General features: G+C 36.7%; 1 protein-coding gene across 1 annotated transcript; it reads right to left on the bottom strand.

The window, feature by feature from the left end:
* Nucleotides 1-1,441: 1,441 nt before the first annotated feature.
* Nucleotides 1,442-3,948, bottom strand: LOC120254153 (nuclear transcription factor Y subunit C-4-like). The gene is made up of 5 exons (XM_039262293.1): nucleotides 3,832-3,948; nucleotides 3,597-3,702; nucleotides 1,996-2,069; nucleotides 1,693-1,890; nucleotides 1,442-1,474 (listed from the first exon to the last, which is right to left on the bottom strand). The coding sequence occupies exons 1-5, from the start codon at nucleotides 3,946-3,948 to the stop codon at nucleotides 1,442-1,444; spliced, it is 528 nt and encodes a 175-aa protein (XP_039118227.1).
* Nucleotides 3,949-15,805: the final 11,857 nt, after the last annotated feature.

Here is a 15,805-nt window from a genome sequence, read left to right on the forward strand (position 1 = left end):
TGCTCCACATATGGAATCATCAGTTTTAAACAGTTTCATTATAAAAGAAAAATATGTTATTCAGTATTAGCTATTAATTTGGTGGTCTTCTATTCAGGGAGTTTTTGAGATTTAGCACTTTATTTATCTATTTATTTATTTATTTTGAAAAAGTGAATAAACCACGGTCATTGCAAACAAAAGAAATAACAAAGCAATCCACTGGAGTGAAAACTGACAAAATCCAAGGCCAAAAAGTGAAAAAAAAGAAAAATAGAGAAAGACAACAAAAGTCCATGGGGAGCACAAAGATGAGGACCTGGTAATGAGAAAATTAAATTAAATTTTAATTATTTTGTGTAACCATTTTTTAAAAAATAAATAAAATATTCAATTGATTGAAGTATATGATGTTCAAATAGATCAACTAGAGAATAATAAGTGAACGATCTCTTCATGTACTGATATCGAATTATTTATATAGACTGTTCATATCATAACAGTGTAGGTGGGTTTAAACTTCAGTTCAACTAAAGTGAGAATAAAGGTGTGTTGAAATATTAATTCTACATCTCAATGGCATGTCTTGTCTACTTTATAAAAAAATAATACAATAATTTGATAACTAATATCGCATTATTGACAGTTTGATTTGAAATTCTAACGGTATAATTATCTAAATAGTCTCTCTACTTTTTCAAACTTCTCCTTTTAGTCCCCTCACTTTAAATTGTAACTTTTTAGTCCCTCTATTATGTTTAATGAGTCATGCCAGTGTCCCTTTTTGATTGTTTAGGGTTAGGGTTTAGGATTTAAGAAGGGATCTGATATGATTAAATTAAAATTGTAGAGAGATTGAAAGATTACAGTTCAAAGTAAAATGACTAAAATAGTAAGTTTGAAATTATAGTGGACTCTTTATGGAATTATACCAAATTCTAACATGTTATATGTACCCATCAGATTCCTACCCTAAATTAATGCCCTTTTCATGAGATCAATTTGGTTGGTTAGAACTATGTAATAATACTTTGTTAAAATCTGATTGCTTGATGATTTTCTTTGGGTAAAGATTAAGAAAGCCTCTTAGTCAAACAAGGTTAATCAGAAATGGGATATGTATAGAATTCGGATATATGGTATATGTGGATCTCTATTCATTTCAAACCCTAATTCTCCTTTTGGATCTTCTTCTTGCTTATCTGGAACTCGGCAAAATAGAGAATGAGCCAAGCTAGGCTTGCTCACATCCTTATTATAATCTTCAACACAATACAAACTCTAGAACAAGATAAATCATGCTTATGATATATAACTATCCATGATCAACACTCAAATGAAAGCTTTAACTAGGGTTCAACATATATCTAAACTCCAAAAAAACAAAACAGTTTGTACTTCTTATACTAAAATAAGCAGCTGATTATTAACTTCTTAGCTCCTCAGCAACTTCTTTCAACCTCTAAACTCCAGGTTGGGAACTAGTTCCTTCATTCTGCAAATGTTTTCAGAAACAAATTGAGGCAATTAAATACACTGGCAAAAATGCAACTTGAAAGTTTCTTCAATTTGGTTTCAATAACAAGTAAGAACTAAAGTAGCAATTTCTGACAAGATTAAAAGATTTGATGATGGTATATTAATTACTTCCTTTTCATGGTTAAAATTCAATCTCTGATCAATATATAGTATTTCTACTTATGAACACTGTACCTGCTGGTTGCTATCTGTTATGATTTTGTCGATCAGGAAGCTGTGTTCCTTCGAGTCTAACATTGCATTTATAATATCTGATTTTTCAAGGCTCCGTCTCCGGTTATTTTTAGTTCTCAGCCATGAACGCCTGGCTATGTCCTCTATGAGAAGCTCACAAGCCTTTGCCAGGATGAAGGGTGATTCAGCCTTGACCTTCTGTTTACACACACACACACATATATATATAAAGATGGAAGGGTTAAAGACTTTGCTATTCACTAGTATTAATGAAGAACAGGTAATCTGATCACATATGCAAACCTGTGCAGAGTTGCTCGATTTCACCAACCTCTTCATTCTGGACTTTGCAAACTCATGGTTCTTGTAATCTGAAGCTGCCAACATTATTAATGCATGATCAGTTGAATTCTTTAGCATATATAAATGCGCACTCATTTAATTAAAGGCTTGTTTTTCATTATTCTATCTCTGCAAACATGGATTTTACAAGGAAAGAAAAAAGTTTCTGCAAAGCAATGGATATAAATATATATATATATATATATATATGATGTTTTGAGAATGTACACAGGATGGAACTCTTGAAAATATGGGTAAACCATATGATCAATACTGAATTCACATCATTACTTTCTGGCTATTTTGCGGTGGTCACAAGCATTAGTTACATCTTAAAAAGCTCATAATTATGCACTGAAATCATAAAATTAGACGAATGTATGCATGACATTTTGCACATATATGAAACCTATTAATTAAAAAGCAAGAGATTGAGTACACATGGAAATGTATGAATAGATATACAACCATACATAAATGAATGAGTTTCCATTGAAGTATAATTAAGAGAATGGATTCAAGATCATCATTTTATCCACATTCCTACTTTTGTAGTAGGCACAAATATCAATTTGGCAGCTAAAAACCTCACAATCTTGTACCGAAACGACAAAATCGATGACGATAGGCATAAGATCTAAAAAGCTGATGTCTGTGAATCTAAAATTCTATAAAAGAACACAAAATCGAACACGTGGTCGTGTGTGAATCGATATAAAATTATACAAAAATGAATGTGTTTCCATTGAAGGACAAATAGAATCGAATCAAAACCGACAATGAATTCACATTCTTATATTTTTCCTATACTAGTAGTAAGCACAAACATATAGAGCTTCTCCTGAAAACACATAATCATGCACCAAAACGAAAAAATTCGATGTCTGTAAGCATGAGACCAAGCATTTGAATGTCTTGTATCTACAATTCCATAAAAAACTTGAAATTGAACACGTGGAAGTGCATGTATGAATCGATATAAAGCCCTATAAAGTTGGATTAGTTTCTAGTACTGGAGTTCAAAGGAGAATATGATCAAGATTGGCATTCAATTCATGATATTCTTTCTTTGATTTTGCCAACTTTTGCTGTAAGCATGAGCATATTTTGCATCTTCTAAAAACTCATAATCGTGTGCCAAAATGACAAAATTAAATGCTGGTAGGGATGAGATCAAATACATCTATGTTTATGAATAAAAAAGTCTACAAAAGAACATGAAAGTAGACTTATATAAGTGTGTAAATCAGTATAAAGGCCTGTAAAGATGAACTAGAGTTTATATTTGAGTACAAGGGGAATGGAATCAGGATAGATATATATTGAAATTCACATTCTTACTTTTTAGCACAAATATATATATATATATATATATTGCGCCTGCTTAAAACTACCAAAATTACAAAATTCAAACACACATAAACATGAAATTGGCATATAAAACTCCGCAGTTCAAGATCCTTTAAAAAGCATTAGATTAAACACAAGGAAGAAGGGAAATCTCTAAAAAAAAAAATCAGTTTCCACAGAAATATATAAATTAGTTAAAATGAACTCTAAACCTTGAAGGTTTTCAAAACGCGTCTTCTGGCTTTGCCAAAACAAGTCCATGTGTTGCTTCTCCATCCTCATAAGATCAGAGTGAGACATCAAATCAGGCAACCTTATCTGTAAACACAAGGTAACATACAATAAGATCTGGCACACTTAATTCAATAAGAATTAAAGAAACTCACAATTTGCAAGTATGAACATATTATTATAAAATTAAATTTCAATAGCATGAAAATTCTTCACCTGATTTATAGAAGGATAATTGACAGGAGCCTGAGGAAAAACCGATCTTGGTGGAGATGGATTATGGATAGGCAAAGGGAAGTACATTGAGTTTGGATCATTTACAGAATGATCCATAACAGGAAACTTGAAGAAATCTATTAATGGATCTAGGTGGAGGTGGAGCACTAATAGGGTTCTGATAATTTTCAGAATGATCCCCTACATGAACCTGAGAAAACTTATACATCAAACGAGGTGGAGGTGGTGGAGCAATGATAGGGAAGTTGTCTGAGTTGGGATCATTTTCAGAATGATCCATTGATGTTGATGTCAGAGATTAAGAAAGAAAGGAAAGAGGTTTGCAGCACTTGGATGAACTACACAACAAAGTAATGCTGTCTCTAAATAGAAAAGCAGGAAGGATAGACGGAAACAAGAATGGATGAGAGGAGAGAAATGGTTTCTACTTGCTAAAAGAGGCTTTTTCTCTGACACAAGGAAAGAATATCATCTTGCTTTCAGTGTTGAGATAACCATGCACACACTCTCTCTTGCGTCATTTATCTGGTCTCCTCTCCTTCTCAGTCTTCATCCTCTCACTCACAACAAACACTTTCCTTCTTTATTTCTTGTTGTGTATATGGTACAATGTACTTCACATGCAATATAACCAGCATGGAACTATACTAAAACCAACAAATGGATGTGGCACCTCCGCTCCCCTCCGTCTCTATCTTTCTATATAGCTCTCGTTTAACAAAAGGTGACAAATTGTGCTGCATGCACAACGTATCTGAATTTGTATTGTACCAAAAAGGAAGTTCGGTGGCATCACTCTTTTACTTATTGTAGAGGGGGAAATAAGTGGAGCTTTAATTAAGGACATGAAATGAAAGAGGGATGTGTTAAACACTTGCATTTGTTGAAAAAAAAAATGAATGGAATTGGAATAATGATATTTTTTATTTCATTTGCAACCAATATTCTTAATCAGATATCAATAAAACACATCATTTTGGACTCTAATTAATTCCATCAGAAGAGATTAATTTATTATATATTTAATCACAACAATAATTAAATGAACAAATATACAAACAGATGTAAGTGAATGATAGAATCAAAAAGTAATTACAAGGAAAACAAAGAATTAATCAAAGAAAATTTCATTGGCAAGCACTTAGTGATTGCTTAGGAGCCACAAGGCCATTATAAATATGAATCATCATCTTTCTTTCAAACTCACTACCTTTCTTACTAATCTTCAAAGCCTTTGGAATCCTCTCCATCAACATACCCTCATGACAAGTACCCCTCTTGTTCTTTGCCATTGACATCAATGGTGCTCTTTGCTTCTCTCCAGCTAACACAAGCATGGCGTTAACATATGCATCTCTAAGCCCACTAAAAATCTTCACCGGTGAAGGGATACTCAGGCGAAGCCTAACGATAAGCCTTGTGACCCGTAACTTCGAAGACCGACAGCGTCTGGCACCAAGCTTAATAACTCTCTTCTTGCTAGATGATGATGAACCTTGAAGCCTTTGGTATGTTCTCCTACGCCAGTATGAATCTAAGCTTCTAAACACTTCACTAGCCATACTATCCATTAATGTTCCTCTAGGTCTCTTTATGAACTTAATTAATTAGATGGAGATGATGAAGATAAGCAATGAACATGAGAGAGTTGGAAGGCCTTATATAGGCATATTTGAATTGATGTTATATTGACCAAGCTTGCATTCTTGGTCAAAAAAATGGCTTTCTGACTGTTTCTTCAATGGAAGGTAAAGCCACCCCTTACTAATAAATGAATAGCTAGCATTTTTCCATCTTTGACGTACGCTTAGTCAAGAGAATTATATATATATATATATATATTTTTTTTTTAGTCCAGTTGTTTTTTTTCTTTGGAGATAGAAAGATCTTTGTGGTTACTGTTGACCGGATCTTCTTCTTCTTCACGTACAGCTATTAATTTTGGTTATTAATAATCATTTTTTTTTTGGTTTAGGTGTTTAATTAACCATGAGGTTGTGTTTAGTATTGAGTTAAATAAGCGTTGGGTGCATGTCTATATGCTATAGCATGATCTTTGGTTTATCCTTGTGTGCATGCATGGAAGGTTTATTGTTTATGTATATATACAAACGCATGTTTGTGTCACCTTAAGCATATCCATAATCGAGTTGGTTATGGAAAATGTGGTTTTATCTCGCTTTAGTTCACTTTTAATAATATTATTGTTGTCTAAGAAATTGCCCACTCAAATTGAGAATAATTCTTCCATTTTCCTAATTAATTAGAAGGATGATAAAAACAACGAAAGCTTTGGAGTTGAAGGTTATTTTGTCACAATAAGGTTTTCTAAGATTTGGATCTTATGGGTTATGACTTGTATAACTTCTTTTATTTTTTTTTATTTTTTTTATTTTTTTAACTAATGATCAGCCTAAAAACCGAATCACTGCTAATGAAGGTATCAGACAAGCCCCTATTGGACAAATTTTTGGGGAGGGAGGGAGGCATATTTCCTTTTATTTTAATAGCTTAAAATTTAACTGCCCTGCTTAATTTATGGTCTTAATTAGACTAAACTTAGTCCTTGGGTTTGATATTAGGTTATTAAGAAATTAATTCAAGCATCTTATTTATACTTGCTAATAGCTTTATAATTGTATCTAAAGCTTCAAGGGCATTTGATAAAAGTTGTCAATTATGTCTGAACACTTCTAAATTCACTATCCATTTCCAAAGTCTAATAAGAAAATTAATCTTTAGTTAAGCCAGAACCATTCTAAACATTAAGGCGAGTAAATTCTCCTTTAATTGCTCATGGGTCTCTATATTAAGCAATAAAATTAGGCAGTTGATAGGCTGCCACTCTTGGATCTTGCAACTAGCATGGTATTTCAACAGTTGGTCTTGTTGTCCTCATCAACGGTTCCCTTCTTTTGATTCGTTTAATATGTGTGATTTCCACTTATAATGTTTTTGATAAAATCTTAAAAAAATTTCTAATTAAATTTACTAGGAACTTTATGTAGAATAAGGTTAGTTGGCTACAGTGTTCCTCACTCCATTGCATGGAGTACAACTATGCTTGCTAGAACTGAGAGGGAATAGAATCATGAATTTGCATCATTGTAAAACAAAAGTTGATTTTTTGCCCTAAAAAATCAGGCGATAAGTATTTTATTTAAGATAAATCAGTGAGGTACACAAATGTAGAGCACAACCATAAGATCAATAAGTGCCTACGCCCTAGCATTCAAACTTGTCCGAAACATAGTTAAAAGGGTCTTTTGACCGAAACGAATGATAAGTCCCTCATGTATAGGGCGAAGACGCATGGTGCATTCAACACACACCTACGCATTCTCCTGGCATACAATCCAGTACTTAGTTAAATACCTACGCATTCTCCTGGCATACAATCCACTTAGTTAAATAATAATAAAAAAATATAACCTTCTCTTCGAGGCATGATTATCTAAGATCTTGCTGGGGAGATATTATTAATTTTATTTGCGGCCACTATTATTATTATTATTATTATTATCTAAGAAAAAGGAAAGTAATCACTAAAACACATGACATTTGGACTCTAATTCCATCAACACAACATAATCTGTTATATATTCAATATATAACAACAATAAATGAACAAATATGCAAACAAATTAAAGTGAGCGATATAATCAAAAACTAATTACAAGGAGATCAAAGAACGAAAGAAAATTTCATTGGCAAGCACTTAGCGATTGCCTAGGAGCCACAAGGCCATTATAAATATGAATCATCATCTTTCTCTCAAACTCACTACCTTTCTTACTAATCTTCAAAGCCTTTGGAATACTCTCCATCAACATACCCTCATGACAAGTACTCCTCTTGTTCTTCGCCATTGACATCAATGGTGCTCTTTGCTTCTCTCCAGCTAAAACAAGCATGGCGTTAACATAAGCATCTCTAACCCCGCTAAAAATCCTCACTGGTGAAGGGATGCTCAGGCGAAGCCTAACGATAAGCCGTGTGACCCGTAACTTCGAAGACCGGCGACGTCTTTCACCGAGCTTAATAACTCTCTTCTTGCTAGATGATGATGAACCTTGAAGCCTTTGGTATGTTCTCCTACGCCAGTATGAATCTAAGCTTCTAAACACTTCAGTAGCCACACTATCCATTAATGTTTCCTTTAGGTCTCTTTTATGTACTCAGATGGAGATGATGAAGATAAGCAATGGAGATGAGAGATTTGGAAGGTCTTATCTTATATAGGCATAATGAACGGATGTCATGTTGACCAAGATTGTAATCTTGGTCAAAATGTTGGCTTCTTGACTTGTTCTTCAATGGAGGCTAAAAGCAGCCTCTTACTAATAAATGAATGTCATGTTCATGGGAACGCTTAGTTTTAAGGTAAATATATTTAATATTTTTAGTCCAGTAGGAAAATGATCTTTTGTGATTTCCTGTTGACTTGATCTTCTCCTCCTCATATAGCTGTTAATTCAAGGTTATTAATAATTAATTTATTAGTTTAGGTGTTTAATTAACTATGACGTTGTGTTTATTATCAAGTTCATGGGATCTTGAATGTAGCAGGCTTGTTCTATATGTTAGAATGATCTTTGGTTTTTATCATTCTGCATGAAATATTTATATACATGCAATGCATATCTTGCTTTCTATTAAGCAAATTGAAACTTAAGAGGGAATATAGCAAACTAACAAGTTAAATTAGGGAACAACGGAGCAAGCATGATTCGGGCAAAGATATGACAATATATTAAGAAATCTCCATAAACAATTTTTTTTATAATAATAAATAAATTACAAAATTTATCAACTGAGAAGAAAATAAATATAATAAATTACAGAAACATAATACAACCACAAAGAAACGGTGCAAGGTGGAGGAAGACAAAGAAGATCAGCAAAAAAAAAACAAAGATAAAATGAAAATAGAGGGCGAATAGTTCTATAAAAAATAACTAAAAAAAATTATAAAGAACTAAGAAGTCAAAAACTGAACCCTTTTAAATTCAATATCCATTTCCATAATGAAATAGGAAAATCTCTGGTTATGCTAGAACCATTCTAAACATGAAGGCGAGTAACTTCTCCTTTAATTACTCATGGGTCTCTGTATTAAGCAATTATGCAGTTGATAGGATGCCAGTCTTGGATCTTGCAACTAGCATGGTATTTCAACAGTTGGTCTTGTTGTCCTCATCAATAGCTCTCGTCTTTTGACTCGTTTAATATGTGTGCTTTCCACTTATAATGTTTTTGATAAAATCTTAAAAAAAAATTATAATTAAATTTATTTGGAACTTTATGTAGAATAAGGTCAGTTGGCTACAGTGTTCCTCGTTCCATTGCATGGAGTACAACTATGTTTTTTAGAGCCGAGGGGGAATTGGAATCATGAATTTGCATCATTGTAAAACAAAATTTACCTTTTTTTTAAAAAAAAAAAAAACCAGACGACAAGTATCTTATTTAGAGAAAATCAATGAGGTACACAAATTGGGAGCACAATCTATAAACACCTACGCCCTAGCTTTCAAACTTATCCGAAGCATAGTAAATAAGGTCTTTTGACAGGAGAGAATAATAAGTCCCTTATGTACAGGGTGAGGGTACATGGTGCATTCAACACACCTACGTGCATTCAACACACACTTACGTATTCTCATGGCATACAATCCACTTAGTTAAATAATGATAGGAAAATGTAACCTTCTTTTGGGTAATAAGATTCCTAATTATCTAGGATCTTTCAAAAGAGACATTATTAATTTTATTTGCAGCCACTATTATTATTATTATTATTATTATTATTATTATTATTATTATTATTATTATCTAAGAAAAAAGGAAAGTAATCACTAAAACACATGACATTTGGACTCTAATTCCATCAACACAACATAATCTGTTATATATTCAATATATAACAACAATAAATGAACAAATATGCAAACAAATTAAAGTGAGCGATATAATCAAAAACTAATTACAAGGAGATCAAAGAACGAAAGAAAATTTCATTGGCAAGCACTTAGCGATTGCCTAGGAGCCACAAGGCCATTATAAATATGAATCATCATCTTTCTCTCAAACTCACTACCTTTCTTACTAATCTTCAAAGCCTTTGGAATACTCTCCATCAACATACCCTCATGACAAGTACTCCTCTTGTTCTTCGCCATTGACATCAATGGTGCTCTTTGCTTCTCTCCAGCTAAAACAAGCATGGCGTTAACATAAGCATCTCTAACCCCGCTAAAAATCCTCACTGGTGAAGGGATGCTCAGGCGAAGCCCTAACGATAAGCCGTGTGACCCGTAACTTCGAAGACCGGCGACGTCTTTCACCGAGCTTAATAACTCTCTTCTTGCTAGATGATGATGAACCTTGAAGCCTTTGGTATGTTCTCCTACGCCAGTATGAATCTAAGCTTCTAAACACTTCAGTAGCCACACTATCCATTAATGTTTCCTTTAGGTCTCTTTATGTACTCAGATGGAGATGATGAAGATAAGCAATGGAGATGAGAGATTTGGAAGGTCTTATCTTATATAGGCATAATGAACGGATGTCATGTTGACCAAGATTGTAATCTTGGTCAAAATGTTGGCTTCTTGACTTGTTCTTCAATGGAGGCTAAAGCAGCCTCTTACTAATAAATGAATGTCATGTTCATGGGAACGCTTAGTTTTAAGGTAAATATATTTAATATTTTAGTCCAGTTTTAGGAAAATGATCTTTTGTGATTTCCTGTTGACTTGATCTTCTCCTTCACATATAGCTGTTAATGTAAGATTATTAATAATTAATTTATTAGTTTAGGTGTTTAATTAACTATGACGTTGTGTTTATTATCAAGTTCATGGGATCTTGAATGTAGCAGGCTTGTCTATATGTTAGAATGATCTTTGGTTTTATCATTCTGCATGAAATATTTATATACATGCAATGCATATCTTGCTTTCTATTAAGCAAATTGAAACTTAAGAGGGAATATAGCAAACTAACAAGTTAAATTAGGGAACAACGGAGCAAGCATGATTCGGGCAAAGATATGACAATATATTAAGAAATCTCCATAAACAATTTTTTTTATAATAATAAATAAATTACAAAATTTATCACCTGAGAAGAAAATAAATATAATAAATTACAGAAACATAATAGAACCACAAAGAAACGGTGCAAGGTGGAGGAAGACAAAGAAGATCAGCAAAGAAAAACAAAGAATAGCATGTTGAACATCATGCCTAGGTCAATCTTTTGAACTAACAGTAAACCCAGCGAAAACATGACAATGCGACCATGACTCCAGCCTCGCCTGAACAGTAAACCCAGCCATGAGGTTCCTCAGTAGCTCTCGGGAGATCTACGCTGGCTCTCATGCCGACCCACGCAACTATCGTCCTTCTCGTGGTGGATCTCGCGGGAGCTTCTCTGGTAGATCTCGCTGGAATTCTCGTCCACAGTCCCTTCACCCCAACCTTCCCCAAAGAAATCCTCACCCTCAGTGTAACCAAGTCTCACAAAACCCTCATCATATCAAGGCCTCTCCGGTGAGAGAGGGAACAACTTACGCGGACGTTGCCCGCACCCCACCCCTCACGAGGGAATCTCGCCCACCACCATCCCTACTTCTCTTAAGAGAAGGCGCTCGCCGGACTCCGCCGAACACTGTTCTAAATGTTTGAGAACTGGGCACAGGGTAGATGAGTGTCGACACCGACTCACTGCAAAGCGCTGCCTGCACCGGGTCACCCTCGCCATCGCTGCCCCTCCGCCTCCCTTCTCATCGTTCGGACCCTAAAAAAAGCAAGAGTCCGATCCAAGAATAACTCTCGGGATACCTCCCTCCTCTAACTACAAGACTAGAGGATCCTCCGTAGAGCTCAAACCTCTTCTCCATGTCCCCTGTGAGAACCAACAAGGCCTCGCTCCGTGTTTCCCCGCCAATTCATCGAAGCTATTTTTAAAAATCTAAAGAAGAGCTTAAGAAGATGGTGATAATTAGGGTAGTTTCAGGTAATGCAAGCGTCCGCTCTCTGCATGATTCTCTCCCCCAGTGTAACGACACTGATCTTTGCAAGCACATCACCCCTTTCAACAATGATTTTGTTCTCACGATGTCCTCCGCCAGGGACGCAGCTATGGCTGTGAAGAGAAGCCCTATAACCCTCAATTCTATCCATGGCCCTTGTTGTATCTCCCTCTCCCACTGGACCGCTGAATTCGGCTCTCATGCGGTGGCCGCTGAGAACTACAATTGGATCAGGATTACCAATCTCCCCCTTCACTGTTGGAACTGGGACTCCATCGTCGACATCCTCAAACCGATCGGCGATTTAATCTACGTCCAGAAGAAGGAGCATGTCACCTTGGAGCACCTTCGTACCCTCGTTAGACTTAGACCTTCAATCTCCTTCCCGTTGGAGATCACAGTGGACATCGGGGTTAGAAGTTTCATTGTAAAACTAGAAGACGACGGAGTTCATATCCTCCGTTCCAAGTTAGTCCACGGACCGAAGACCCACCTCCCGACACAGCATCGCCCTGCTCCGCCTTCTAACAATGCCAACTATGCTCCCAAACCCGATAAGGGCAAAGACCCTATTGTAATACCCTCTGTCGATATCTCCTCCGGCAAGGCCGTCGAGCATTGCTCCAGCCTAAGCCTATCGACAGGGACCACTGTTATCGGATCTCAGGGAGGCTTTTCTTCGCTTTCCGGCGACCAGTTGCTCGCTGGAATCCCTGAGATCCCGTCGGCCCCTCGAGAGCGTGCCGAGGGACAAGCTTCACTGTTGCCATGCAGTGGAGACGTGATGGAGAGTCCTTCAACGACCGTCTATCTGCCTCGGGATATGCTTCCCACCATCGAGTTTGGAACTTTGCCCGCATCTCTACTGCCTCGTGATAAGCTCTCCCGGGATTCCTGCAAACCACGTGATCGCCCATCTTCCTCTGCCGAGATTACTAGAGCTGATATCTCTCCTGAGAATCCGTCTCCTCGTGATTTGCTTTCTGAAAAAAAGCCCACTCATCCAACGGAAGAGATGCCTCGAGATTCCCTCTCATCTGTTCACAATAATCTCTCACCTTTAATGGTAGCCTTGCCTCGAGATAAGATCATTCCGGATCCCTCATCTGATGCTGATATTATTCATCAAGATAAGCATCAAGCAGATTTAATAAATTCCTCATTAATTAAAGAAAAATTACCTAGTGATTTTCACAATTCACAATCCATTTTCGAACTTGGACGGGTGTCATCCGTCAACCCCTTTCCCAGAAGATATCACGCTGCTCACCGCAAAGTCGACCCTCCAGATTTACCAATCCCTGACGGTTATAAATGGATCTTCATTTACGGAGGATGGACCCTGGTACCAAGTATTAACTCTGAGAAATTCTATGATCAAGATCCCACACCACATAACACTCCCGTGGAGATCCCCTCAGATGAAGAACTCCTCGACTGGGGAGAAGACGAGAATATTCTTGATCACGACATGGATGATGTCGATTTCCTCCCTGATGAAAACTGCACCGATCAGGATGACCATGCTCCCCTCCAAATCGATCCTGAACCAGAAATCACTAGCACATTGGAAGACATTCCAGTTAATCTCCAAACCAACACTAAACAGCTCAGAAGAAGCGACAGACCCAAGAAACCCTCTGGTCGATGGAACAAGGAAGCTGGGTTTGTTCCCCTCCCTCCTAGATCTTCCAAGAAAAAAATCCCTGAAGATCCACGAGAAGGTACGCCCACCTTAATTAATTCAGTTTTTTCTTCTTGGTCTGATGCTCAAATTATTAATTACAGTAATTCTTGTGGCATTAAATTCCTAGGCTCTCCTAATCATAAAAATAAATGCATAGAAAAAATCAGATCCCTCGAAGCCACCAGGAACTCCACATACTCCACATCCCTTGGGTCTCCTTCGAGACCTAATTAGACATTCCTTGTATTTATGATTATTTTATGCTAGAATGTTAGAGGTCTAGACAGACCCTCAAAATGCCATTTAGTGAAAGAAATTATTTCAAACTCCAAAGCAGACATCGTCTGCTTTCAAGAATCTAAACTCCAAAACATCCATTGTTCTCTCTGGAGATCAATCGGAGGTAATCGAATCAACTCCTTCGACTTCCTTCCAGCCCAAGGCACTGCTGGAGGTATTATTATCGCTTGGGATAACACACAACTTATTGGCAACTCATTTCATAAGGGATCCTTTTCCATCTCCATCAGATTCACTAATCGCTCCGATAACTCCACCTGGACCTGCTCTAGTGTCTATGGGCCTAACTCCAGATCCTTAAGATCCAATTTCTGGAATGAACTTCGAACTTTAAGAAACCTCATCACAACTCCTTGGATTATTTGTGGCGACTTTAATACTGTTTTCTCCTTAGAAGACAAAAATACGGGTATTTCCAATCCTAGAGATATCATTTTATCACAGAACCTTCTAAGAGAACTTGACCTTATTGATCCCCCCATCAATGGGAGAAAATTCACTTGGACCAATGGACAAGTTAGCTCCATCTGGGTCCGTCTTGACAGATTCCTTTACTCCCACGACTGGACCTCCTTATTTCCCAGAACAACTCAATTCGATCTCCCCAGATTTGGATCCGATCATTCTCCTATCTGCCTTGACTTTGGAAATCATTTTAAGCAACCCCGACTCTTCAAATTTGAGAAGTTCTGGTATACCAACCCACATATCTCTAATCTCATTAATGATTGGTGGTCAGAACTTAACCCTGTTGGCTGCGGAGCATTTATCATATCCAAAAAACTTGCTCATTTAAAATCCAAACTCCGCACTTGGTCCAAAAACACTTATAGTGCTTCCAAGATCATTAAAAGTAATCTCCTAGCTGAACTTCATTCCATAGACATTATTGGTGAATCCAGGTCTCTTTCTGAAGAAGAATCTAACCGTCTTTCCCATATCCGCACTGAACTTTATAACATTTTAAATCAAGAAGAAATCTACTGGAAACAACGATCTAGAATTACTTGGCTCAGAGAAGGAGACTCTAACACCAAGTTCTTCCACCAAATCGCTAATGGTAGGAGAAATAAAAATCATATCTCTCGTATTCTTCAGGATGGTAACTGGATCACCGGTAACGATCATATTGGTAGAATCTTCACCGATCACTATCGCTCAATTTTTGGAACTGCTTTGCCTAACAGATTTCTCCTTGACTGGCACTTTCTCTTTGATTATAAGGAAAGAATTGATCTATCCTAGCTTGAATTACCTTTCTCTCCTGAAGAAATTAAACTTGCTGTTTTTGGCCTTAACCCTGATAAATCCCCTGGTCCGGATGGTTTCCCTATCTTTTTCTTCCAAAAACACTGGACCACATTTCAACACTCAATTGTCAAACTTTGTGAGGATTTTTACGAGGGCACCATCAATCTTGAACATATCAACTGGATTCATATTGCCCTCATTGCAAAAAACAACACGCCTAGCAAAGTGGTGGACTTCCGCCCCATCAGCCTTATCAATTCCACCTGTAAAATCATCTCCAAAATACTGGCCAACCGACTAAGTTCTGTCATCAGTTTGCTTGTTGATGACTCACAATCTGGATTCATCAAGGGCAGATGTATCGCAGATAATATTGTTGGTGCCCAAGAAGTCATCTTCAATCTCCAAAAAAGAAAACGTCTTGGCCACATTTTTAAAGTGGACTTTGCTAAAGCGTTTGACTCTCTAGACTGGAACTTTCTGATTGAAATTCTTACTGCTAGAGGCTTTGGACCTAAATGGATCTCCTGGGTTAGCTCCATTCTCTGCTCTGCTAAAGCACAATTCATTATCAATGGAACCACTCAGGGCTATATTCGTTGCAAAAGAGGTCTGAGACAAGGCGATCCCCTTTCTCCTTTGCTCTTCGCTCTCGCCACTGATGTCTTGAGTGCCAT

The sequence above is a fragment of the Dioscorea cayenensis genome, unplaced genomic scaffold (genome assembly GCF_009730915.1).
Source record: "Dioscorea cayenensis subsp. rotundata cultivar TDr96_F1 unplaced genomic scaffold, TDr96_F1_v2_PseudoChromosome.rev07_lg8_w22 25.fasta BLBR01000369.1, whole genome shotgun sequence".
Classification (NCBI taxonomy): domain Eukaryota; kingdom Viridiplantae; phylum Streptophyta; class Magnoliopsida; order Dioscoreales; family Dioscoreaceae; genus Dioscorea; species Dioscorea cayenensis.